The sequence below is a fragment of the Xyrauchen texanus genome, chromosome 18, assembly GCF_025860055.1.
Source record: "Xyrauchen texanus isolate HMW12.3.18 chromosome 18, RBS_HiC_50CHRs, whole genome shotgun sequence".
Lineage (NCBI taxonomy): Eukaryota > Metazoa > Chordata > Actinopteri > Cypriniformes > Catostomidae > Xyrauchen > Xyrauchen texanus.
In genome coordinates, this window is record NC_068293.1 from 6,249,202 (window position 1) to 6,274,177 (window position 24,976).

Genomic DNA, 24,976 nt, shown 5'->3' on the forward strand with positions numbered 1-24,976 from the left:
ATCCGTGCATTTTCCAGCATGATGGAGCACCATGTCACAAGGCAAGAGTGATAATGAAGTGGCTCGGAGATCATTACATTGAAATTTTGGGTCTGTGGCCAGGCAACTACCCAGATCTTAATCCCATAGTGAACCTGTTGTAAATCCTCAAAAGGCGAGTGGACAAGCAGAAGCCCTCAAATTGTGATCAACTCCTAGCACTAATAAGTCAAGAATGGATCGCCATCAGTCAGGATTTGGTCCAGAAGCTAATATCCAGCATGCCAGAGTGAATTGTAGAGGTTATGAAGAACAAGGGTCAACGCTGTAAATATTGACTCTTTGCATATATTGAGTTTTCTGCCAATAAAAGCCTTTAAAACTCATGAAATGCTTATCATTGTTTTCCAGTATACCATAGAAACATGTGAAAAAATAATTAGATTAGATTAGATTAGATTCAACTTTATTGTCATTACACAAGTACGGGTACAAGGCAACGAAATGCAGTTTGGGTCTAACCAGAAGTGCAATAAATACTATTAGTACAAATTAAATTGGACAAAAACTATCCGAGTAAAAGTGCAGTGGAAAGTAATTGCATATTACAGTTAAAGTACGGTTTTGCAAATGTATATGTAAACAATTGGTACTGTAAATAAACAGTCGGCAGTGCAAATGATATTCCAGTCAGATAAGTAGTGCAAGATGCATATGTAAACAGTTGTTACTATAATATAGTCAGCAGTGCAAATGAACATTATAGCAGTGCAAATAACAAAGTGTATGAGGTATGAGGAGGGAGAGGAGAGTTTATCAGTATATGAGGGAGTGGGATCAGTGAGGGTTAGAGTTCAGTAAAGAGACAGCTCTGGGGAAAAAGCTGTTCTTTAGTCTGCTGGTCCTGGTCTGGAGGCACCTGAAACGCCTGCCAGAGGGCAGGAGAGAAAACAGTCTGTGGGCTGGGTGAGAGGAGTCCTTAAGGATGCTGCGAGCTCGGTGCAGACAGCGTTTCCTCTGGATGTGCTCGATGGCAGGTAGTTGAGTCCCAGTGATGCGCTGGGCGGTTTCACCACCCGCTGCAGTGCCTTGCGTTCTGCAACAGAACAGCTCCCATACCACACTGTAGCACAGTTGGTCAGGATGCTTTCTATTGCACAGCGATAGAAGTTCACCAGGATAGTCGAGGAAAGCTGATTCTTCCTCAGTGTCCTCAGGAAGAAGAGGCGCTGGTGAGCCTTCTTGACCAGGCAGGAGGTGTTGGTTGTCCAGGACATGTCCGCCGAGATGTGGGTTCCCAAGAACTTGAAACTAGAGACACGCTCAACAGCCATTCCATTGATGTGGATGGTGTCGTGTATGCCTCTTGGCTCTTTTCTGAAGTCCACGATGAGCTCCTTCCGTTTTGGTGGTGTTGAGGAGCTGGTTATTTTCAGTGCACCATGTGGCCAGGTGCTTGATCTCCTCCCTATAGGCAGTCTCATCGTTGTTGCTGATGAGACCAATCACCGTAGTGTCGATCCGCAAACTTGATGATGGAATTAGATTCAGTACACAGGTTTGCAGTCGGAGGTGAAGAGGGAGTAGAGAAGCGGGCTTAGCACACAGCCCTGTGGTACACCAGTGTTGAGTGTGATGGACGTGGAGCAGGTGAAGCCAGATCGAACATTCTGGGGTCTGTTGGTCAAAAGTCCAAAATCCAGTTGCACATGGAGGTGTTGATGCCCAGGTCTCCAAGTTTGGCTATTAGCTTAGTTGGGATGACAGTATTGAATGCTGAGCTGAAGTCAACAAACAGCATGCGTGCATAGGTGTTCTTTTTGTCCAGATGTGTGAGCACAGAGTGCAGTGCCATGGAAACTGCATCCTCTGTGCTCCTATTGCTACGGTAGGCAAACTGATGTGAGTCCAATGTGGATGGTAGAGAGTCTTTTAGGTGTGCCAGGACCAGCCGCTCAAAGCACTTCATTACGATGGGTGTGAGTGCTACAGGGCGGTAGTCGTTAAGGCACTTCGGGCTGGAGTGTTTTGGCACTGGCACAATGGAAGTGCATTTAAAGCATGTTGGTACAGCTGCTTGGGCAAGAGACAGGTTGAAAATGTCTGTAAAAACCCCAGCGAGCTGCTCCGCACATGCTCTGAGTACGCGACCAGGGATGTTGTCTGGTCCTGCAGCCTTGTGCACGCTGATCCTGCTCAGTGCATTGCAGACATCTGTAGACGAGAGTGTGATTGGCGGGTGGTCTGCTGAGGATTTGAGCTTGGTGGCAGAATCTCTGTTGCCTCTTTCAAAGCGAGCATAAAAGTCATTTAGTTCGTTCAGGAAGTTGGCATCAGTGGCTGCTGGGGGTGGAGTGAGTTGGTTTGTAGTCACTGATGGCCTGAATGCCCTGCCACATACGTCGAGGGTCAGTGTTGGAAAAGTGTCCCTCTATCTTAAGCTTGTAGCAGTGCTTGGCCTCTTTGATGCCCCTTTTCAGATTTGCTCTGGAAGTGCTATAGGCTTGTGCATCTCCTGATCTGAAGGCAGTGTTGCGTGTCTTCAATAGGAGTCGCACTTCCCTGTTCATCCATAGCTTCTGATTTGGGTATATGGTGATCTGCTTCTGGGTTGTAACACTGTCAATGGTGGTATTAATATAATCCAGTACAGAGGAGGTGTAGCAATCAATGTCCGTGTGAGAGTCACTGGTGGCTTGAGAAGCAAACACACTCCAGTCAGTGTGTAGAAACCTTTCCTGGAGTGTGAAATCTGCCCCCGCAGGCCACACCTTGATGGTCTTCACTGATGGCTTCACGCGATTGATGAGAGGTGCATATTTGGGAGTGAGGAACAAAGAAAGGTGATCTGACTGCCCCAGGTGGGGGAGGGGTTTCGCGACGTAAGCTCCAGCCATGTTTGTGTAAACATGGTCTAAAGTTTTGTTTCCTCTGGTGTGACAGGAAACATGCTGGTGAAATTTCGGTAGTACTGACTTTAAGTTTGAATGATTAAAATCACCAGCAACAATAAACGCAGCTTCGGGTGGACGGTCTGTTGTTTACTGATGGCTGTGTGAAGTTCTTTCATAGCGAGCTTAGCATCAGCATCCGGGGAATATAGGCTGCAGTTATAATGGTGGAAGTGAACTCCCGCGGTAGATAAAGCGGTCTACATTTAACCATGAGAAACTCAAGGTTAGCTGAACAATGTCTCCCAACAATAGCAGAGTTTGTGCACCAAGCTCTGTTAATGTAAATGCACAATCCACCACCTCTGGTCTTACCGGAGCCATCTATTGTTCTATCCGCCCGAATTTATGGCGTCCCGCTAGCTCAATAGCGTTGTCCGGTATCCCGCTGTTTAACCATGTTTCCGTGAAGATTAGGACATTACAGTTCAAAAGTCTCTTGCTGCATGTGATGTTGAGTCGAATCTCGTCCATTTTGTTCAACAGCGACCGTACATTGGCAAGGAAAATGCTGGGTAAAGAGAGCCGATGTGGTGTTAGCTTTAGCTTATCTCTTAGTCCTCCGCGCTTCCCCCGCCTTTGTTTACGATCTCGACGCCGCCTGCGAGCACTTCCGCCCGGCCGGGCAGAGTGTATAGCCTCGGGTGTTCTGGCGATCTCAGGAAGCATTCGAAGGTTGTCCATAAAACTGTCGGAAGTTTGCAAACCAATATCCAAAAGCTCACATCGGGTGTACGATGTAAAGGCACAACTGTTCCGCACGAACAGACCCGAAATGAGCAACAAAAATATAGCAAAATTGCAGAATCTGGAGAGACCGCGAGCCTCGCGATGTACTCGCGCCGCCATCTACAAAAAATAATCTACAAATACTGAAGCAGCAAACTTTGCAAAACACAAAATTTATGTCACTGCCAAAACGTTTGGCCACGGCTGTAATTTACTGTAATTAAAGGCTTATTATTAAAGGTTTTTTTGTTTGTTTAATTTTTTACATCACAAAAACCTGCTGTTTTAACAGGGGTGTGTAGCTTTTTTATATCCACTTGTATATACTGTGAATTGCAAACTTTCTGTGACAGGATAGAATTAATGTAGGGTTTGTCTTAGGGTTTGTAATGATAAATAACTATTGGTACTTTGCAAGGCTGTAACAACATACTGTATTAAGCACTGAAGGTAATAGACTAATCAGCCAATGACAAACTCAGATCATTGGTGATCCTTCAATGTCTATGGGGGTTAAGGCCCTGGTACTTTGGGAGTGCTATGCCTTGAGCACAGTGCTATGAAATACATCATGTGCACTAAGTCAGTGGGCATGGCCATAAAATTTTGATATTTTCATGCAAGCAGGCACCAAGTCTAGGTGAAAGTGGGTTGACGAAACCGCTCAAGCAATGCGCAAATGGGCTGGATCATGTGCAATAGAATTCTTCGGTTATTGCACTGTCTGCATCATCTTATATGTGTTATATATGTCAAGCAACGTTGATATAAATGAAGTCAGTCTGTTCATAAGAATTTGGTAGTGTAAATGGACTGTATGCAATGCATTCTTTGCTCCTTTGTCACTTGCATTGCACAAGCAGGTCATCTAAATAAGCACTAACTCTAAGATCAGTCTCAGTGCAAGACATTTGGTAGTATATACATTTGAGCCATGTCTTACTTATAGCTCTTTCATCCACTTCGCTTCTCAGCCACGGTGACTACTATTAAAATTCGAAACATCTGACTATTATTGAGCATAACATCTTACTCTTGTAACTCATTAAAAAAATGACACATTTTTATAAATCTATTGAATTATTCTGTGAATTCTTTGGTAGGGACTCATGTAGGGGGATTCTTGGGGAGTAGTGCGTGCATCTGACATAATTATTCAGTTCAAACGTGATAGACAGTGTCGTACTTTAGCGGCTACCAACATTTATTCTGCTGCCCCAGACTCTTTGAGACATGGTCAGACAGTATGGAGCAGAGACAACATAGTAAGATACAGCAGAGAATTAAGCAGAGAAAAAACACAAGGCAACAGTGAAACTATTTTAAGAGTTGAGCATCTCCACCACAAAAGCACAGCCAAATCAGGTAAAATATGTTTGTGATGTTCGTGGTCAGGTAAAGTTGTGGTGCCATGTTTTTTTGTCAGTGAAACCCAAGGGAAAGGAGATAACAGTGTGATAAATATACTATCAATCTGTGATTAATGAGGTGACTATGATAAGATGGATGTGGGTGGGGGGATGGGAGGTCTATACCTCAGCAGCTAAGAGGAACTGGTATAGTGGTTGGCTTTTCTATTGGGTATCTGACACTATCAGCACTGACCTTTCATGAACAGGAAGCTGTGGTCATTATAGAAAGTAATCAGTTGGGCTGTAGTAGATCTTCCTAAAAACCTCAAGTCGCGTGAAGTTGCGGAGGACCCAGGCCTGGAGGGGACTATCATCACAGTACTCTACTGTTGGGCCGAACGTCCCATCCTCCAGTCGACTGATGGTCAGACATGACTGCGTGATGATGTGCAGGAAGGTGCGTTTCTGATGGTCGCCATGAAATGTGACAACAAACCAGGTATGATGATGTTAATGAGGTCTAAACATTGACCAGGACACAGTCGAACATATTTGTGTATTATATAGTGGCTCCAAAAGGTATTTAGGCTAGTTTTAGGTCATTCCATAAATATCAAAGAAAGTGGCATATCCAAACAAATGCTGCTAGAGCCTTTTTCAAAATGAATTTTTGCATTGACTTTTAAACAGCTGGTGTCAGAGTGATTTTTCTGGGTGTATAAAGTTCAAACCATTACCAGTATTGGGTGTAATCTGTATGAAAAAGTAATTAGTCACAGTCTAATTACTTTTTAAGTCAAAAGGTAGCGTGACACATTACATTTTCAATTCTTGTAATAACAGTTACTGACTTTAACCTAAAACTGCCCTACCTAACACTACCTGCACTACCTTTTTTTTAAACATGATTAACACTGTATTATTGAAAATAATAAAGCTTAAAATCATGCCTAGAGACCACAATAGCGAGATATACAGTGAAAAGGAGTTATATTTTGGTCTGTTCTCACCCAAAACTAACTGGAATACTTCAGAAGACATTGATTTAACCACTGGAGTGTCACTTTTATGCTGATTTACAGTATATGCTTTTTGGAGCTTCAAAGTTTTGGTCACCATTCACTTGCATTTTATGGACCTACAGAGCTGAAATATTCGTCTAAAATCTATGTTTGTGTTCATCATACAAATTCTACCAAATTCACACCACAGTAAAGTACATATTAATTTGTATAAAGTGTAACTAGGGCTGCACGATTATGAAAAAAATGTGCTGTAAGCTATTTTAAGCAGTTCTAGAATTTCCACAAACTGAGATGTTTGATTAGCCACAGCCCCAAATTTTTACATTTGATTAATGGCCAAGATATAGTGCAGAATCTGTTTTGTGACATAAAAATGTGTTTTATTTCCAAGTTTAAATTACATTTGAATGCCAAAATTTCAGTGAGGTCTCACCTCAGTTTTGGAGCACACTGTATATACACAAACAGACCTTTGTGGGTTGACAACTAATGGGATTCATGGGAAAAGGTCAGATGTTGAAATGTAAATATAAAGTCAGGGCAGAAATGTGGGTAAATAAGTGCTGGTGTGCAGTTTGTGTTCGCTAGTGTCTCGTAATGACAGAATAAACCATAATGGCGCTGACCTAGGTGGAGCAGTGCTACATTGATATCTCTATGTCATCTAAAATAGTGATTTAATTGGAAACTCAGCCATAAACTGTGAAAATGAAACCCAAAGCATCAATTTTTTGTCATTTATACAGCTTATTTTCTCTCCCTGGTTGCCAAATATTGAGTTGCTTAAAGACAAATGGGACAGAATCACATTTTAATAAAGATGAGAAAATGAAGGATAAGAAATGATGTCAATGTCATCTTACTTTATATGTATAAACTCTCCAGACAATGGAATAAATACAGTGTACTGCATTAAAGCTGAAGTGTGTAGTTCCTTCACCACTATGTCACATGACGGAATTTGAACAGGCCTATAAATAAATACATATAATGGCTTTCAAGACTATTTGGAGGTGAAACTATTAGCTGGATTCATGTACATGTCAACATCAAAGCCAAAGTCACAGAGAGTGCAAATATATATTATTAGATAAACCCTGGAATCGACCCAGTCCGGCAAGGAGGTGTATAAACTCTCTGATGAATCTGCTATGTTAACAGTAGGAGATATTGATAGCACCAAAGCTCTTTATGATAAGACCTTTTGTAAACAAATATCAGTTGTGGTGTATGTGATATATGTGTTGAGAATACTGTAATGAATCTAAGGTATTGAATATACTACATTGTAAGAAAATCAATGTACAGGCTTGTGGAAATCTAAGACTGGGATGATATATATCATATATTAAACAATACATTCCTTCTTGCCATTAATCTTATTGGCATGCACTCATCTACAAATTGGAATATATGTATGTGAATGTATGCTGTTGTGCTTCTAAATTCACTAAAATAGCACTCAAATACAAGGGGAGTCTTCTTCACAAACACCACTACCAAAATCTAAACAAAATACAACAAAACATGTCCGTTTATCTTACCTTAAAGTCATATTCCCATTTGCCAACATACTAAGATATGTTCAGAAAGAATAGTTCATTTATTATTGTCAGCAGTGAGATATTTTTCAGGGCTGATAATTGGACAGAATCTCAGAGACACAGTTCTGGTCTAGGCTCAGCTCTAATGGCTTGCAATCAATATAAAGTCTAGGACAAAATTGATTGTATGATTCTAAGAATAAAGCACTATTGACAGCATGAACAAATGGTGGGAAACAAAATGGACAAATAGCACCATCTGGTGGTTTGTATTACGTCAACACAAACAAGACACAAGAAAGGCAACATGAAATCGACCCTGTACATTTCCATACTGGCTCAGGCTGGATCTGATTTAGCTTATGAACTAGTATACCAGCTCATGGACCGAGACCAAGGATGTCTTGCTGGTTAAGCTAGTGAAGAAGCCTGGTATACCTGCAAACAAGCACCACATACTGGAGACCAGTATCCAAAATACACAAGCTGTAAGCAGCAATGCTTATAGATATTAAGGGACAGCCATATGGAGTAACCTGCAAATTTAAGCCCATGTACAATTTAAACCTGCTTTATCATTTATTTTGATTTTGTGTGTGTGATCCTTGTTACAGTCCTCCTTACGCTGGTTTGTTCTTAGGTATATGGGAACATGATTATGTATCAAATCTTAGAACAATTAGTTTTTCAGATAACATCATCTGGTTGGGATGTTACATTGATGACGTTATCATATTTTTATTTTTTTTTCAGGTTCAGAGGAAGATCTTCTATCATTTCACCAATATCTAAATAGTATCAACTCAAATGTTAAACTGTCCCAAGAGTACAATAAGGAAAATATACATTTTCTGGACCTTGAAATCAGTAAAGATAAAGATGGATTTTTACATACATAAAGATTTCAGAAACCTACTGAAAAGATATAGGTTCTTCAAACTAAGTTTCCATTGTCCTATACTGACACAAAACACCTTTTGGACAATTTCAAAGACTGCGTAGGATTTGTGACTAAGACAAATATTTTGAGGATAAATCATCTCGGTTACGTACGTTACATTGGTTCCCTAAGGGGAACAAGTTGCAGCATATGATTGCTATGGGGACACCATCGAAATGTCATGCGGTCTGAAGCCCTTATACATTCATGGCAATTTAATGGCTTAAGCGATGCCCCCTAAGGAGCTATGTCACAGGATCCATAAAGGCACTCACTTTCATGCCATCGAATCAGATTTTATGCAAAAGGCACAAGCCAATGCAGCTGCTAGAGTGTATAGCCAGTTATACAGCATCTCGTTCCCTTCTGGGAACCTGAGTTGTGTATGATCGATATGGGAACGAAATACATTGACGCCATGGGAAGAGTAACTGCGAAATGTCTAAGCTCGTGTGGCAAGCATATAGTTGCGTCAAAGCAAGATAAAGCATCTGAATAAAAGAGATTATGTATTTACTCCTGTTCCAACAGAGTCAGAATCAAACCCCCATCCCTGTTATAAAATGTAACAAATGGTTGCGGAGAGGACCACCCTGCCGCCATACAAATGTCCTCCAAGGACAAAGCCCATGAGGATGCCACTCTCCTCATAGATTGGGATCAAATATATAGTATAGGTATACTGCATGCTTCGTAAGTACTCGAAATTGCATCAATAAGCCAATGAGACAGTCTTTGCTTGAACACCAAAACACCTCTGTTGCACCCAGCAAAGCACACAAACAACTGCTCTGACTTATGCCAATGGCTAGTAAGTTCAACATAAATTTGCAGTGCCCAAACTGGTCAAAGCATATGTAACCTTTCATGCTCCTCCAACTCAAATGAGGGAGGAAAGAAAGCCAGAAATAAAAGGTCTGTGAGTGAAATGACGTAGAAATAACCTTGTGCATCTAGCCCAAATGAGGTCTTAACACAACACTTTTAACACCCTGACGCAAAATCCATACACAAGGGATTGACCAACAGGGCAGGTATATCACAGACACTCTTCAAATCGCCAATGCCACTAGCAGTGCCGTTTTGAGAGTCGAAAATGTATCAGTAACTGTTGTCAAGGGCTTGAACGGAGCACATGAGAGTGCCTCTAAAGCAACAGTTAAATCTCATAAAGGAACTCGGACGGGACGAAAAAGTCTTAGCTTGCGTACCACGAACATAAAGCGAGGGACAAGAAAATAGAAACTCCATTGATAAGCGCATGTTCATCCGCAACAGCAGCATAGACTATAAACGTTGCTGGGGCAACCCCGGCCCCAAAACGCTCCTGCAAAAATTCCAGCACTGTACCAACAGGGCAGTAAACTGGATTTTCATGCTGTACACCAAGAAGCAAAAATACACCACTTAAATGTATATAGCCTCCTCAGTGATAGAGTTCTTGCATTTAGAATGGTATCAACCACAGCGGGGGAAAACACATCATTCAAAATGTTACTGTTGAGGGCCCACACCAGTAACTTCCACAAGTCTGGACAGGGGTGCCAAATGCTGCCCCAGAGCCAGAGACAACATGATCGCTCTGACTGGAATCTCCAAAGGGGTCTTTTCCAGGAGAGAGACAAGAGTCAAAAACCATACTTGAGATGGCCAATACAGCGCCACTAACAAAAGTCAAACCCGATCCTCCCAAACCCTCTGCAGATCGGCGTGCAGCAGCCTGATTGGTGGAAATGCGTAAATTGCCAGTGCATTGATGCCCAGAGGTGCCTGGGGAGAAAGAGAAAAACAGAGGGGACAGTGCAATGTCTCGCTCGAAGCGAACAGGTCCACTTCCTCTCTGCCGAACCTTCTCCTGATTTGTTCCATAATCTGAGGATGTAATGTCCATTCTTCATGCATCAGACCCTGTCTGGACAGGAGATCCGCCCCAAGTTCAACCAGCCCGGAACATGTATGGCTCGTAGATATAGTACATTGTCCTGAGCCCACAGAAGAATGCGACGTGCATTCTGCGAAGAGCAAATCTGAGAAATAAGCGTCCTTCAAATCTATTGTCATAAACCAATCTCCCGGCTGTACTTGTGACATTATTTGCATCTGCATAAGCATTCTGATTTGACATTTGAAAAGTGTGAAATTCAAACGTCTCAAATAAAGAAAGGTACACAAGTCGGCGTCTTTTTCGGGACCAGAAAATAACGACTGTGAAAACCGCATTCTCTCTGATAAGCGGGACTCTCCTCTATTGGCCCTTTTTGTAAGAGAGAGTGAAATTCCCAAATAAGAAACAGGGCTTCCCGAACAGAGACGTCTGTCGGAAAAACCCCATTGAATACTGGCAGAGCCCGCCGGAATTGAATGACATAACCATGCTTTATCCTTCGAAGTACCCCGTTCAAAACACCCTGCAACTGCTGCCAAGCTGCTAGACAGGCAGACAGAGGAATTAATGCATGGCTCTCCCCTGTAGCGTGACACGCATCAACTAGATGGAGCGCTTGGCCTACTTTTGATGACTGCTCCACAACCAGCAGCACAGCGGAGGGGGGTCTTTGCGCTTCTAATTCTGAGGCTGGTTGAATGGGATTTAATAATGTTTCTGCCTTTATTGTTTTCAGGCATAAACGATGAGCACCCTGAAATGCATTTACAGCAGGTACGCTGACAGATTAAATCTTTTTGCTGGAACTTTTGAATGGGAAAGTGTGTGTGAACATTGGGCGGAATGTTTTTTTTGAGAAAGCTGGCTCGCCACAATGGACCCAGCATTCTTTATTGGGGGACAATGTGTAGTGCTTACGTTCACTGTGTATTTTGTGTAAACTTGTGCTTGATGAACATCGAATTCTGTTATGCATCGAGACCCTTGGTCATGGAGACAGAGGCTAAATACATGAAGCATTTTTTTAATGTTTGCTCCCCAGAACAAGCTGCGGGGGAAACTGAACCATATTCTGTTTATCGGGCGTTTGTGGGGTGTGCAATGGCTGAACAAATCCTGATACAGAAATGGATATGTTTATACATTCAAATTTAATTCACTGAATGGGGGCTCACCCTTCATTACAAAGCAAGCCCATCAGGCTCATGTGTAGACCTATTTTAATTGTACACTGAGTTATATTATGCATGCCCCGAGACCCTTGGTCATGGGGGCCAAGGCAAAACTAAAGCTGAAAATATTCAATGCTCAATCACCAGTGCATATTACGGGGGGTACTAAGCTAAATTGGTGTACTGAAAAATGTATCAATAAATACATTAGCGGGCTTCGGCTGGTTAGAAGACTGCGGTCCTCTGAATGGCGCCGATACGAATCCCACACACTCATCTGTGAGATGCAATATATGTGGGGAGGAGCGTTTTCTAACCTCGATTCGTAGAAGGAGGCACTAAGTCGGTTGTCTATCACGCTCACAAACAAATGCATCGCCTAGTCCAGATTGTTCACATTGAACTTGCTCATAAATTTACGCTGTGTCAACAACGTACTTCTGTGTTTGCCACTCAAAAGGTAGAAAAATAATCTTCCTTCGACGTGAGTTATGACGTAAGTCACTAGAAACAAACACTGACTTAGACAATTCGTGCAATGAAGAACAGAAAATCTGACTCAATGGTGCGAAAGCGAGTGGCTTTGTGGAGCCCGTGACATAGCTCCCTAGGGGGCGTTGCTTAAGTGCCATCGGCCAATAAATTGCCACGATTTTATAAGGGCTTCAGACCACGTGACTCTCGGACGGTGTCCCCATAGCGATCATACGCAGCTCGATTTTTACGAAAGGGAACTAAGGATTAGAAAAACCCTTTTTAAACAGAGGGTTTAAGTTCGAATCTATCCAAAAAGTGTGAAAAATATGACAAGGACAAACTTTTTAAAAAGGAAAACAAGATCTGAAGCATCAAATAAAGTTTATTTTGTTACATAATATAGCACGTTTGCTGAAAAAGTCAAATGGATTATCCTAAAAAATGTCCAGAGCTTCCGATGATATGTTTTAAGAAAAGAACTACCTTAGTACATGTTACCTACCACCCACTTGTGAATATCATTGGTTAGGGGATAAACCTATGGTTTTTTTTAAATGTCATCATTGCAATCACTGCGATAATGTAGTACATTATAGTAAACATGGAAAAAACAAAGATTTATTCTATCAAACAATTCATTATTTGTAAAACTACTCATGTTGTCTACTGATTGTAATGTCCACAATGTAAAGTTTTCAATATATGTAGGACAAAAATTATGATTGCAAGATGATCTGGCTGAACATAAATTTGCCATTAGGAGGGGTAATGAAGAGCAGGGGTGGACTTATCCCTGTGGGCCGGCTGCTGAACTTGCAGCGATAAGATGAAACAGGCCGCTGCGTTATGCTGAACGGGCCATGACTGGCTGAAGAGGGCCACAAAACGGCACCGCGATATGAAAATGACTCCCCTTCCTTCCCCCCCATGGCTAAACATTTTAAATTAATGCACAACTGTAATCCTGTAAACTCTTAAAAAACAAGGTATTGACCATATAATTATTTCAATCAGGAAAGGTAAAAGAGAACAAATATTTTGGAATATACAAGTTAAATGCTATGAAATATCCTGGACTGAATGAGAATTTGGATTATTGTCCTTGTATATATATTTTAAATGTATTATTTGCAATATTCCTTTTGAGTATGAAAACAAGTAACAGTAGCAAATGTTTAACACTATAGTTAACAAGTTGATCATGTGACTTAATAAATGACTGATATTAATCTCGCATGTGTGAAGTTTGTTTGTTACTCTCCCAGAGGAAGGCTCACGCCAAAACACGTAGGAGATTTGGTTTACCTTTTGTATTAAGCCATGTGATAATAAAGTGGTAATCCACATTATTGTTTTTGTTTTTTAGAGCCACATATTTTTTCCTTTAAACATCACATTACCCGCCATGAATATTCGCCGATGTGTGTGAAAACACTGGAGACAGAAAAATGTAATACAAGCGAATTGTGGAACACTTCCGCTGTCAGGAAAAAGGTGGATAGGGCCTAAAAATAATCAAAAACGACTAACAATTGAAGTGTTTATTTAATTAAATGTGAATTATTTACATAAAGCGTAGTGGTCTTATTTGGAACACATGGGCTTAAATGGTTAATTTTACAGGCAAAACATGGGTGGGCTTAACTGAGTCACTTCCCCCAACTGTCTTGAACAGGTGATAGCTTATAACTCATTACATACAGGGCTTGAAACAGCAACCTTCTCTTTACTAGTCCCAAACTTTAGTTGTACTACAAAGTTGCAGGATGTATGTTTAATGTGAACACGACTTCACATGGTTCATGTTCTGTCTAAAGTTCAATTTAGATTCCATGTGTGAGAATATGCAGGCAAACTATACCTCTGCATCATATTCAAACATCTGGTTCCCCTTCATGTGGTGGCACTTCAGCATGACAACAGGTCCATTGAGCCGTGACACATCCAGACACAGATCATCTGTACGTATCTCTTTATCAGCGGTGTATGAAAACACCTGCAGGACAGAAAGATCAGCTGAGAATTAATTATGAAATTGGGAAATTGAGAAAGATCATCAACATTCATTCCATTATCATTTCATCATTGAAATATTATTTATTTAACCCTCAGAGACCCAATGTAGCAGAAATAACTTTTGTTTAAATCAATTAAATTAAATATAAGTTTACTTAATATGGGTCAAAACTGTTCATAAAAACAGCTGACACTCAAAAACTGTTCCCTTTACAAAAAGCTTCACTACGATGTTGCGCTGCTAGTTCAGCTTTAGCTGTGAGCCGAGCTGAATAATGTGTGGAACACGTCAATGAACGTTGACCGGAATTTATAGCCTCGGCTGATGTAATCATTATATGCACCTGCGGCCAGGCTATAAATGGATACGTCACCAGGTATCGTCAGAAACTCTTTTTTCAGAGCGATTCTGTTTCTGTGTGTTTCACAAACCCTGTCAAAACTTTCTTTCCTCTGTTAGAAGTTAGAATCAGTTAGGCAGTGTGCAGTGAACGTTGTTCTTTTTCTTCTCTTTTTTTCTTCTCTCTTCTGTTTAGAAAATAATATATATATATATATATTTCTAAAAAAAAAAAAGAGAGAATGACTGAAAGCCGCAAATGGTGCGTGTTCCCCTCTTCTTGCTCTATATCTGGAGAGGACACACATCAGTTTTGCTCTGTTTGTTTGGGGGTAAGAGCACGCTGCTCTCGCATTGCAGCAGGGCGGGTGCGAGCACTGCGATTTGCTTTAACAGGCAGAGTGCTTCGTGCTCGCCTCGCTTGCTTCCGGGAGTCAGCACTCACGGAAAAAAAAAATATATATATAAAGATCGTTCGTGGGGCTCTTGCATGGATTTGACTGAGGAGCAAGAGACGGGTTGATCCCTTTCGCTCACTCTCTCCCCAAACCCAGCTGGTCCTTCACATGATCTCGAAGCGCGTTCCGACGCTTCTTCAGATCATGAGGAGGATCGCGATTCTCTTCTCGCCTCCGAGCTTTCCGTCCGCGATAAAAAAATCTACGGAGGAATTGCTCGATGTTGTTACTCAAGCGGTTGCCAGATTGGACTGGCCACGTAAAAAGAGACACCAAACCCTCCAAATTAGGGGATAGATTTTATCTTCCAGTCTAAGGAAGGGAACGCCTCATGAGTCCCTTCCTTCTTTGATAACCTCCATGAAGAGCTTTTTCGCTCATGGAGGAACCCCTAAAAATTTAAAATAAATAAATACATAAATAAATAAATAATATATATATATATATATATATATATATTTTCTTCCCGTGTTCACATACCATCGACGTCATTATATTTGACCATCGTGGGTGCTGAGGCACGGGGGTATTCAGTGATGCCACCGGTCGAAGAGACGCTTGCGGGCTATCTCTCGCCGGGCTCGGCATCGTCACTTAAGAATCCCTCTCTCCCCTCAAAGCCTTGTAGGACAACCTCCACTTTAGTGGGAAGGGCTTATCAAGCAGCAGGTCAGGCTGGTGCTGCTCTGCACACCATGCTGTTTTACAGGCGTACCAGAATGACCTCCCGGACGACCTGAGTGTGGGTTCTGCGCTTGACGAGCAAGCCTCAGACCTGCCTCAGTCCTGTCTGAACGGAGGCTCAAAAGCAAAGCGTGGCGAGTCGTGCTCCTCCTCCCAGGGATTGGGGACAGTCTCGCCTCCCTCGCCAGCCCCCGAAGCAAGACCTCAGGGCTATCATTTCTAGTAAGAGAAAACCCTGATGGTCTTGTGCCTAGATTAGGGGGTAGCTCCCCTCGGGACGGGGCGCGTGCTTCACTTCACCCCTCCCGGTACCCCCTCGAAGCCCCTCCATTCCCGCCACCTCTTGGTGTTTCGGGTTGCAGAGGCTTCCGTCAAAATCAGGTGTTTATTCAGGACGCGAAACACCCGACAACCCCTCAACAGGAAGTGTTCAAATATAATACCCATCTCAGAGATCCTGGCAGCGTGGAAACTTCTGCCGGATATATTCTTTTCTGTGGGTCTTATAAGGGCGTCAGGATTGTGGAATCTTTCATGTTTGGCCCCTAAGGGTACCAACTGAAGGACACAGGGCTCTCTCCTGAGGTTATCGAGACCTTTTTAAATGCCAGGCTTTTTCCACTTGGAACAAGTTTGGGTGAGATCTAGGGCAGAAGAGGACCTCTTCGCCTCTATGAATAGCACAATGTCTCCTCTACTTCTCCCTGAAATCACCCAGCCCCCTTGGGTCTGGACGTTAAGACACATACATGACCCAGAATGCGTCTGTATGCATTTCTTTCCCCGGTTTCTCTGCTCCCGGGAGTCTTGGCGATGTTCACCAGCAAGGGTCTTGCCTCCTATTAATGGCGCTGCGCTGGCCGAACAGGATATGTTTCTCGGAGCTAATTCCTCTCCTCGACGGCTTGACTTGGGCGATTCTGAACAGGGAGGACCTTCTCATCCTTGGCCCGAATTGTGAAACCTTTCATTCTGGCCCCTAAGGGTACCAAATGGGGTTCACAGGGTTTTCTCTTGGGGTTATCGAGACCATTTCAAGTGCTAGGGCTCCCTCCACTTGGAACTGATCTGGGTAGATTTTACAGGGCAGAAGAGGACCTCTTCGCCTCTGTTGATAGCGCAATGTCTCCTCTACTTCTCCCCGAGTCGCCTCAGGAGGGGCTGAACGTAGTAACGCAAATGCACCTGCATGCGTTTCCTTCTACTAAAGTTCTTATTACAGAACCAGCTAACTGCCAGTTTGCTTCAGTTCTGGATTTTCTGTAGAAAGAACTGTCAGCGGGCACTTGCCTCACCACTGCCAGGTTCTATGTGGCCACTGCGGTTTGCCACAGCTTGGTGGGCGGGGTGCCCTCAAAGAGGCATCCTCATTATTGCCCGGGCCTACGAGGCGCGCGGTCAAGCTTCGCCAGTAGGTTTCAGGGTACACTCTACCAGAGGGCTCTCCTCCTCTAAAACCTTGGCTAGAGGTCTCCCTCTGCAGTAAGTTTGTGATGCGGCAGGTTGTCCTCTCCGCACACATTCATTAGATTTTTATAGTTTGGATGTTCTGCACTCCGGGCTCTTATGCCCTTGAGTGGACATCTCAGCTCATACCTGAACAAGTTTGTGATGCGGCAGGCTCGTCCTCTCCGCTCACATTCATCAGTTTTTATGACAAGTTTGTGGTGCGATAGGGTTCTCTTCGCACACATTCATCGAGCTTTATGGGTTAGATGCTTTGCTACTCCGGGCTCTTATGCCCTTGAGTGGACATCTCAGCTCATACCTGAACAAGTTTGTGATGCGGCAGGCTCGTCCTCTCCGCTCACATTCATCAGTTTTTATGACAAGTTTGTGGTGCGATAGGGTTCTCTTCGCACACATTCATCGAACTTTATGGGCTAGATGCTTTGCTACTCCGGACTCTTATGTCCTTGAGTCGACATCTCAGCCCATGCCTAAACAAGTTTGTGATGCGGCAGGTTGTCCTCTCCGCACACATTCATTGGACTTTTTTAGTTTGGATGTTCTGCACTCCGGGCTCTTATGCCCTTGAGTTGACATCTCAGCTCATACCTGAACAAGTTTGTGATGCGGCAGGCTGGTCCTCTCCGCTCACATTCATCAGTTTTTATGACAAGTTTGTGGTGCGATAGGGTTCTCTTCGCACACATTCATCGAACTTTATGGGTTAGATGCTTTGCTACTCCGGGCTCTTATGCCCTTGAGTCGACATCTCAGCTCATGCCTGAACAAGTTTGTGATGCGGCAGGCTGGTCCTCTCCGCTCACATTCATCAGTTTTTATGACAAGTTTGTGGTGCGATAGGGTTCTCTTCACACACATTCATCAAACTTTATGGGTTAGATGCTTTGCTACTCCGGGCTCTTATGCCCTTGAGTCGACATCTCAGCTCATGCCTGAACAAGTTTGTGATGCGGCAGGCTGGTCCTCTCCGCACACATTCATCAAAATTGAATGGTTTAGATGTTTATGCTACTCTGGGCTCTTATGCCCTTGAGTCGACATCTGAAGCTCATGTCTGAGACCTCTCGCGTTTCTGTGAGTACAGAACCGTAGGGGTCCGGACAGCCCCAAGTGCGGCGGCGTGGGTATTGCGTTCACCGTAGCGCTTAGCAGCGCAACATCGTAGTGAAGCTTTTTGTAAATGGAACGTCTCGGGTTACATGTGTAACCCTTGTTCCCTGAAAAAAACGGAACGAGATGTTGCGCTGCTTTGCCGCACTGGGACGTCCCAGGACTGCTCTTCAAAAAGAACTATCTGACAACACCTGGTGACGTATCCATTTATAGCCTGGCCTCAGGTGCATCTAATGATTACATCAGCCGAGGCTATAAATTCCGGTCAATGTTCATTGACGTGTTCCACACATTATTCAGCTCGGCTCACAGCTAAAGCTGTTCCCCGTAGCGCTTAGCAGCACAACATCTCGTTCCGCTTTTTTCAGGGAACAAGGGTTACACATGTAACCCGAGACGTTTTGGTGGGAAAAAGAAATAGCACATTAACTGTCACAGTCACACAAAAAGGTCACAGCTGGTTGACACAATTGCTAACACTTTTGAAAATGTTTTTTAGTTTATTCAAAAGTATTTGATCTGAAATATGTTTTTCTTATTCCCAACCTGTTCTATATTCACACAATTAGAGGTGGGTAGAGTAGCCAAAAACTGTACTCAAGTAAAAGTATAATTACTAAGTACTTAATTACTCAAGTAGAAGTAAAAGTACTGTATATATACTTGTACTTGTGAAAATGTACTTTCACAAATTACATAATAGACGTTTACTCCCCTATATTCCATTACATAATACACATTGAACATGTATTACAAAATTATTATTATTAATGGGACTTCATCATTCACCATCATGTTGTTCCAAACACATATGACTTTCTTTCTTCCATGCAACATAACAATAAATTATGGCTGATTAATAGTTTAAAGGGTTAGTTTACCCAAAAATTAAAATTCTCTCATTATTTACTCTCATGTCATCCCAGCTATGGATGACTTCCTTTCTTCTGCAGAACACAAATTCAGATTTTTAGATGAATATTTTACCTCTGCAGGCCAAATTCTGATGCTCCAAAAGCACATAAAGGCAGCATAAAATGTATCCATAAGACTCCAGTAATTACATTTATACCTTCAGAAGTGATATGATAGGTGTGGGTGAGAAACAGATCAACATTTGCTATTTTTTGCTAGACATTCTTCTCCTTGTCCAGCAGGTGGCAATATGCAGAGAAGAAAAAAACAAAAGAAGAAGAATGTGATGGCAATGTGTTTCTCAGTTTCTTATCCACATCTATCACATCACTTCTGAAGATACTAATTTAACCACTGGAGTCTTTTAGATTACATTTATGCTGACTTATGTGATTTTGTTTAACTTTAAAATGTTGCCACCCATTCACTTTGCATTGTATGGACCAAAAGATCTGAGACATTCTTCTATAAATCCTCATTTGAGTTCAGCAAATGAAAGTCATACATATCTGTGATGGCATGAGGGTGAGTAAATAATGAGAATTGTAATTTTTGGGTAACTATCCCATAAAGGGCTCTTGTCAGATCTGGATGAATTTGTCAATAAAAAGAGAGGTTTAGAAACATTTCTAGTAATTATTACGGTGAAAATGTGAAAACGTCCCACAAGAACATTATATATAATGCTGAAATATAAACCAAAGCTTTATTAAGGGCTTCTTTCACTATTTCATAGCTTTTAAAGTCCTGCGTGGATACCTATTTCATTGTAGTTACAGTTTTCTGTGTCGAAAGAATTTAGATCACAAGTTCTGTACAGCAGTACTGCTGCTCTCTAAATGCAGAGTACTCAGCCTGCGTAGGGCATAGGCCCCGGGCATGGAACACTCGCTGTGTCTGAAACCACCCTCTATCCGCAATATACAGTAGTGCACTATTTCGGGTGTCCACATTTTGTAGGAGTGAAGGAAGGAATTTTAAGTGAGCCACTCGTTCCCTACTTTTGTTCACTCATTTTTACCAACAAGTTTACCAACACTCCTACGGGATTAGAGGGGAAGCGAGAGAGATAGGGAGAGTGAAGAGAGAGAGTGAGGAAAGAGAGAAATTGAGGGCTACTCTGCCCCCGGATACGGTCCTCAGCCAGCTGGATGGTCTCTTCCAGCGATGCCAGGCGGTAGGCACTGGACACATTCTGCTGTTCCGGTCAGCAGACGGAGCTGTTGGGCAAAGCTCGCTCAGCATCAGCAGAAGTGCTGTCGTTGTTGTTCAGGGCTACCCATTGCAATATGGCTTTTTTCAAGTACTTCATACACCAGGAAGTTCGCTGCAGGCAGGAGTTGGGCCACAAGCTGGGCTTCCCCAGACAACAGCGGCAGGAGCTTGGCCACCCACTGTGATTTCGTCCATTTCCAGAGCTCAGCCGTTTGCTCAAACAAGTCGAGGAAAGCCTCTGGTTTATCGTTCAGGTCCATTTTCATCAGGGTGTGTGGGGGAATGGAAGGTGTTGGGTCCAGGGTCGTGGCCGAGCCTTGCTCCTGGTGTATGAAGCTCAGGAGCACCTGCCGGTTCTCTATTTGAGCAAGTAGCATTGCCTGGAATCAGTGGTCTTGGACTTGACGCAGCTCAAGCAGGGCCTGGTTTTGCACCTTTTGCATGCTGGCGAGGGACTTGATGACTTTGGCCAGCAGTAAGGACTCCACAATGATGTTATCTTCCTCAACGTTCACAGGTTTCTGCACCACTGTAAAAGTACTGGTGACTGAGGGAATGAGGAATGTGGTTCAGGTATCTTCACACTCTTTATTCACAATAAACACTCAGTGGTATGGGTTTAACCCTCAAATTAGTTTGCACAGCTGTGTGGCACTCTCTCACTCTCCTGGGCTATGGCGTGGGCTCCTCATTACTGAATTACTGCAACAAGAAACATCTGTTAGACCTAATTGTCACCCAAGAATTAATCCTTACCGCTTCCCCTCCACCTGGAAAGACACTCAATCATGCCCCTGCCACACTGCTGTTTTCCTGTGTTATGTTGTCACGGTTGAGTGACGCTGGAGTGTCCTCTCCATGGCACAGGCCTGGGCAGTATTTCAGGAGGCAGGCTGGTGCCCATGCAGCATGTCTGGCCTCTCCACTTTATCGATGTAACCCAAGGGAAAGGTAAAAGCCAGTACAACTTGACACCGGTGTTGCAAAACCTATGTTGATGTGTCAGCAGTGGGCTGCCTTAGGGACTCCATACCCCTAGGTTTGTGGAGGTTTGTAGTCAGAGTTTACTTCTCCTAGATGGAATACCAGTCAAGGTTGACAAGCCCCATCTGCCCAAAGCAACTGGTTTTAAGGCACCAGTTGTCCGCCTTTCGCACCTTCTCCTGTCAGTAGGACAGTGTCGCCAGACTATGTCTGAGCCACACGAGAAGGCCAGCAGCTAGACTTGGTTGTCATAGGCTGTTTGAGATGCATGCCTTCTAGAGTATTTTGTAGGTAATGGAAGCTTATCTCCATTTCCACCCACACGGTATGACAACCTCGACACCAATACACATTAAATATATATTAATATACTAAACATTTAATACTATTAAGTACAATTAATATTAATAGTCCTCATTAGTTTTAAATAGTCACATTTCTTAACTGTTCATGAATTAATTACTGCTTGAAAAAGTGTTAATGTACAGTAAATTATAATGCATATAAATTATGTTTATAACCAGTGGCCTCTTAAAAACCAACAAGATCACATGGGAGGTTGGGAAGTTGCTCCAAGAGTTCTGGGACCCTAGGATCGGCCACATTATGCTGATTCAATAAAAAGTGGCATCATTCTTTTGGCTTTTTTTTTATTCTTTTTTATGTATATTTGCTTGTTACTTGTAAAGCAACCTTGAGTTTGTAGAAAGGCGCTATAATAAATAAACATATTAGTATTATTATCTCCTATCAGACATGCATGTTTGCATCGGCTCCAGTATGTTTACATTCCCCTGTGGCGTGACCAGAATCTCCTTGTTTAAGCAGCCTGTGAGACCCGGGTTCGAGTACTGCATTAAAACCAGGAGGTGTATTCCAGTGTTTCAAATTTTGGTAAGCCCAGTCCGATTTTAGCTAAAGACACTTTAATTTACTGTTTCCAATTTCACTGTGAGATCAGTAAAAACACATTCAATAAGGAGAAAATTTTAATATAATTGTTTAGGTCTCTGAAAGTTAAACAGACATAAGAGTAAAACTAGTGAGAGAAAATCTTTAAATTCCTATCGTTATTAGAGGAGTAAAAGTTCTCACCTGGTTGCCGCCCATTCCGTGACAGTTGAAAAAACCAACCTTTTCATTCTCTTTGCGGCCCATGTTATCCACACACTGGTTGGTCTCAACATTTCTTATCTACAAAAATAAGAGGACAAAGTCAGTGTCCTGTGTTATCTATAATCAGTGAAAAGAGTCATCTACTGTATTCAAGAAATTTCTTTTTTGTTACAGGCTAACTTTGCCCTTGTGCTTTATGAAAAAATATAAATGATGAAAAGCTTCACATTCAACATTTGACTTGGATATTATATTCCAGGTCTTCTTATTTCATACAATAGCTGAGAGAACAAGACTGATATTCACAAACAAGCATATTCATACAGGCCAAGTTTCACACTAATGACTGCAAACACGTTGGTTATCGCATGTCTCGTAACTGAAAGCAATGCGTCAAGTTTGAAAATGCAGGCATGTGAATAAGATTTGAGAGCTACAGATAAGAGCAAAATATCAGAGAATGACAATGGCTTTCAACCTTCTGTCATGGCTTCAGATGTATTATCACAATATAGCACACTATTCATATTGACAATTTTTAAGGTGCTTTTTGTTCTTTTTGGAGCTTAAGAGTCCTTGGTCACTGTCTGCAAATTATACCTGATATGAATGATCTATTCATTTAGCAATATATTTTCAGGTTTGACTGAATCTGTATTTAATGTCTACCTTATGGTGTGAAATAATCTTAACTGAATGCTGTCTATTAGGGATGTTAATTATTAAAATAGATTAGTTGTTTTTAATATTTTGATCGATTAAGCTTATCATCATCAACTAATTAATTTCAAGATAAATGCTGAAATAAATTGCATTAATCATGCAATCAGAAGTTGATAAGGCTGTCTATACAGTTACCCGCAGCTAGAGGGCGCCTGGCACTATATGTAGCTTAAAGAGCCACACAGCCACAGATCAGAGACGAAGCAGCCAAGTAAACATGTTGAAGCGTTTCTCTATAAATTAACTTTTCTGCACACGCCTTGATAGTGTGTTAAAGTACAACATGGCAACAAGCACTGTTGATTTCTTTGTTTCACCCCCAATATTCATTTACTCCAGCAATCACTGGGAAAGCATGAAGGCGCATTCAGCTGGCATCATCATCACATTTGAAACATTAAGTACTGTGTTTATGCTGCGTTTTATGATTTTATGAAGTTCCTAAAGTCCTAAATATCCCACGATTCACAACGTGAAGTTTTATTGAACTCAAATATGTACACAAGCTATTTTTAGCAATAGCCTAATTCATTAACAGTAATTAGATTCATACATTTGTTCTAAACACAGCCTAAATGTATACAGTGAAAAAAGAATAGTTTAAGAGGAAAATTAAATAAATTATATAATCTACATTCATTAACTGTATTAATTGAAATGATATTTTAACAGTATGTTGCATACGCTTTTATTATTTTGAGTCCTCCACGTGCGTTTTGTGATATTAACGTTAACAATTATTAGATTAATTGATTGTTAATTTCCACGACGATCAATTATGAAAATGTCTGAAAATTGATATCCTTACAACATATAAAAACATACGTATACCTCTCCAAGTGAGTAATATCGGCGTGGAATCTGAGCGTCAGGGTAAATGTTTTCCAGGTACCATGAGAAGGGTTTACACTTCAGAGCCTCCCTTAAAGCCTTCCGAGAGGAGACATCTCCATAATCCATTCGAACCACACCTGTAGGAACACACACAAAACAACACCCACAGATAAACACCTGCTTGAACATATCCAAAAAACATCCACAGATAAACACCTGCTCGAACATATCCAAAAAACATCCACAGATACAGTATATCCCTAAAGAAACACACACACACACAAAACATCCACAGATGAACACCTGCAGAAAAACACACACAGCATCACCAGATAAACACCAGCAGAAACACACAAACAACAACTACAGATAAACACCTGCAAACACACTCAAACAACATCTAAAGATAAACACCTGCAGAAATACACACTATCATCCCTAGATAAACACCTGCAGAAATACACATTAACAACATCCCAGATAAACACCTGCAAACACACTCAAACAACATCTAAAGATAATCACCTGCAGAAATACACACTATCATCCCTAGATAAACACCTGCAGAAATACACATTAACAACATCCCAGATAAACACCTGCTTGAACATATCCAAAAAACATCCACAGATAAACACCTGCTCGAACATATCCAAAAAACATCCACAGATACAGTATATCCCTAAAGAAACACACACACACACACAAAACATCCACAGATGAACACCTGCAGAAAAACACACACAGCATCACCAGATAAACACCAGCAGAAACACACAAACAACATCTATAAACACCTGCAAACACACTCAAACAACATCTAAAGATAAGCACCTGCAGAAACACACACTATCATCCCTAGACAAACACCTGCAGAAATACACATTAACAACATCCCAGATAAACACCTGCAAACACACTCAAACAACATCTAAAGATAATCACCTGCAGAAATACACACTATCATCCCTAGATAAACACCTGCAGAAATACACATTAACAACATCCCAGATAAACACCTGCAAACACACTCAAACAACATCTAAAGATAAGC

The 24,976-nt window shown here is 41.9% G+C and overlaps 1 protein-coding gene across 2 annotated transcripts in view; it reads right to left on the bottom strand.

The window, feature by feature from the left end:
* The window catches only part of galnt13 (UDP-N-acetyl-alpha-D-galactosamine:polypeptide N-acetylgalactosaminyltransferase 13), a 98,578-nt gene that overhangs the window by 14,911 nt on the left and 58,691 nt on the right, over positions 1-24,976 (bottom strand). Inside the window, exons 9-13 of one of the 2 annotated variants that reach the window (XM_052147839.1) lie at positions 23,920-24,059; positions 22,345-22,443; positions 13,916-14,050; positions 7,581-7,610; positions 5,265-5,476 (exon numbers count right to left, since the gene is read on the bottom strand). In XM_052147839.1, coding sequence (XP_052003799.1) covers positions 5,291-5,476; positions 7,581-7,610; positions 13,916-14,050; positions 22,345-22,443; positions 23,920-24,059 — 590 coding nt within the window. In that variant the 3' untranslated portion in view covers positions 5,265-5,290. The remainder of the gene's footprint in view (positions 1-5,264; positions 5,477-7,580; positions 7,611-13,915; positions 14,051-22,344; positions 22,444-23,919; positions 24,060-24,976) is intronic. The other variant, XM_052147838.1, reaches the window with a different exon arrangement.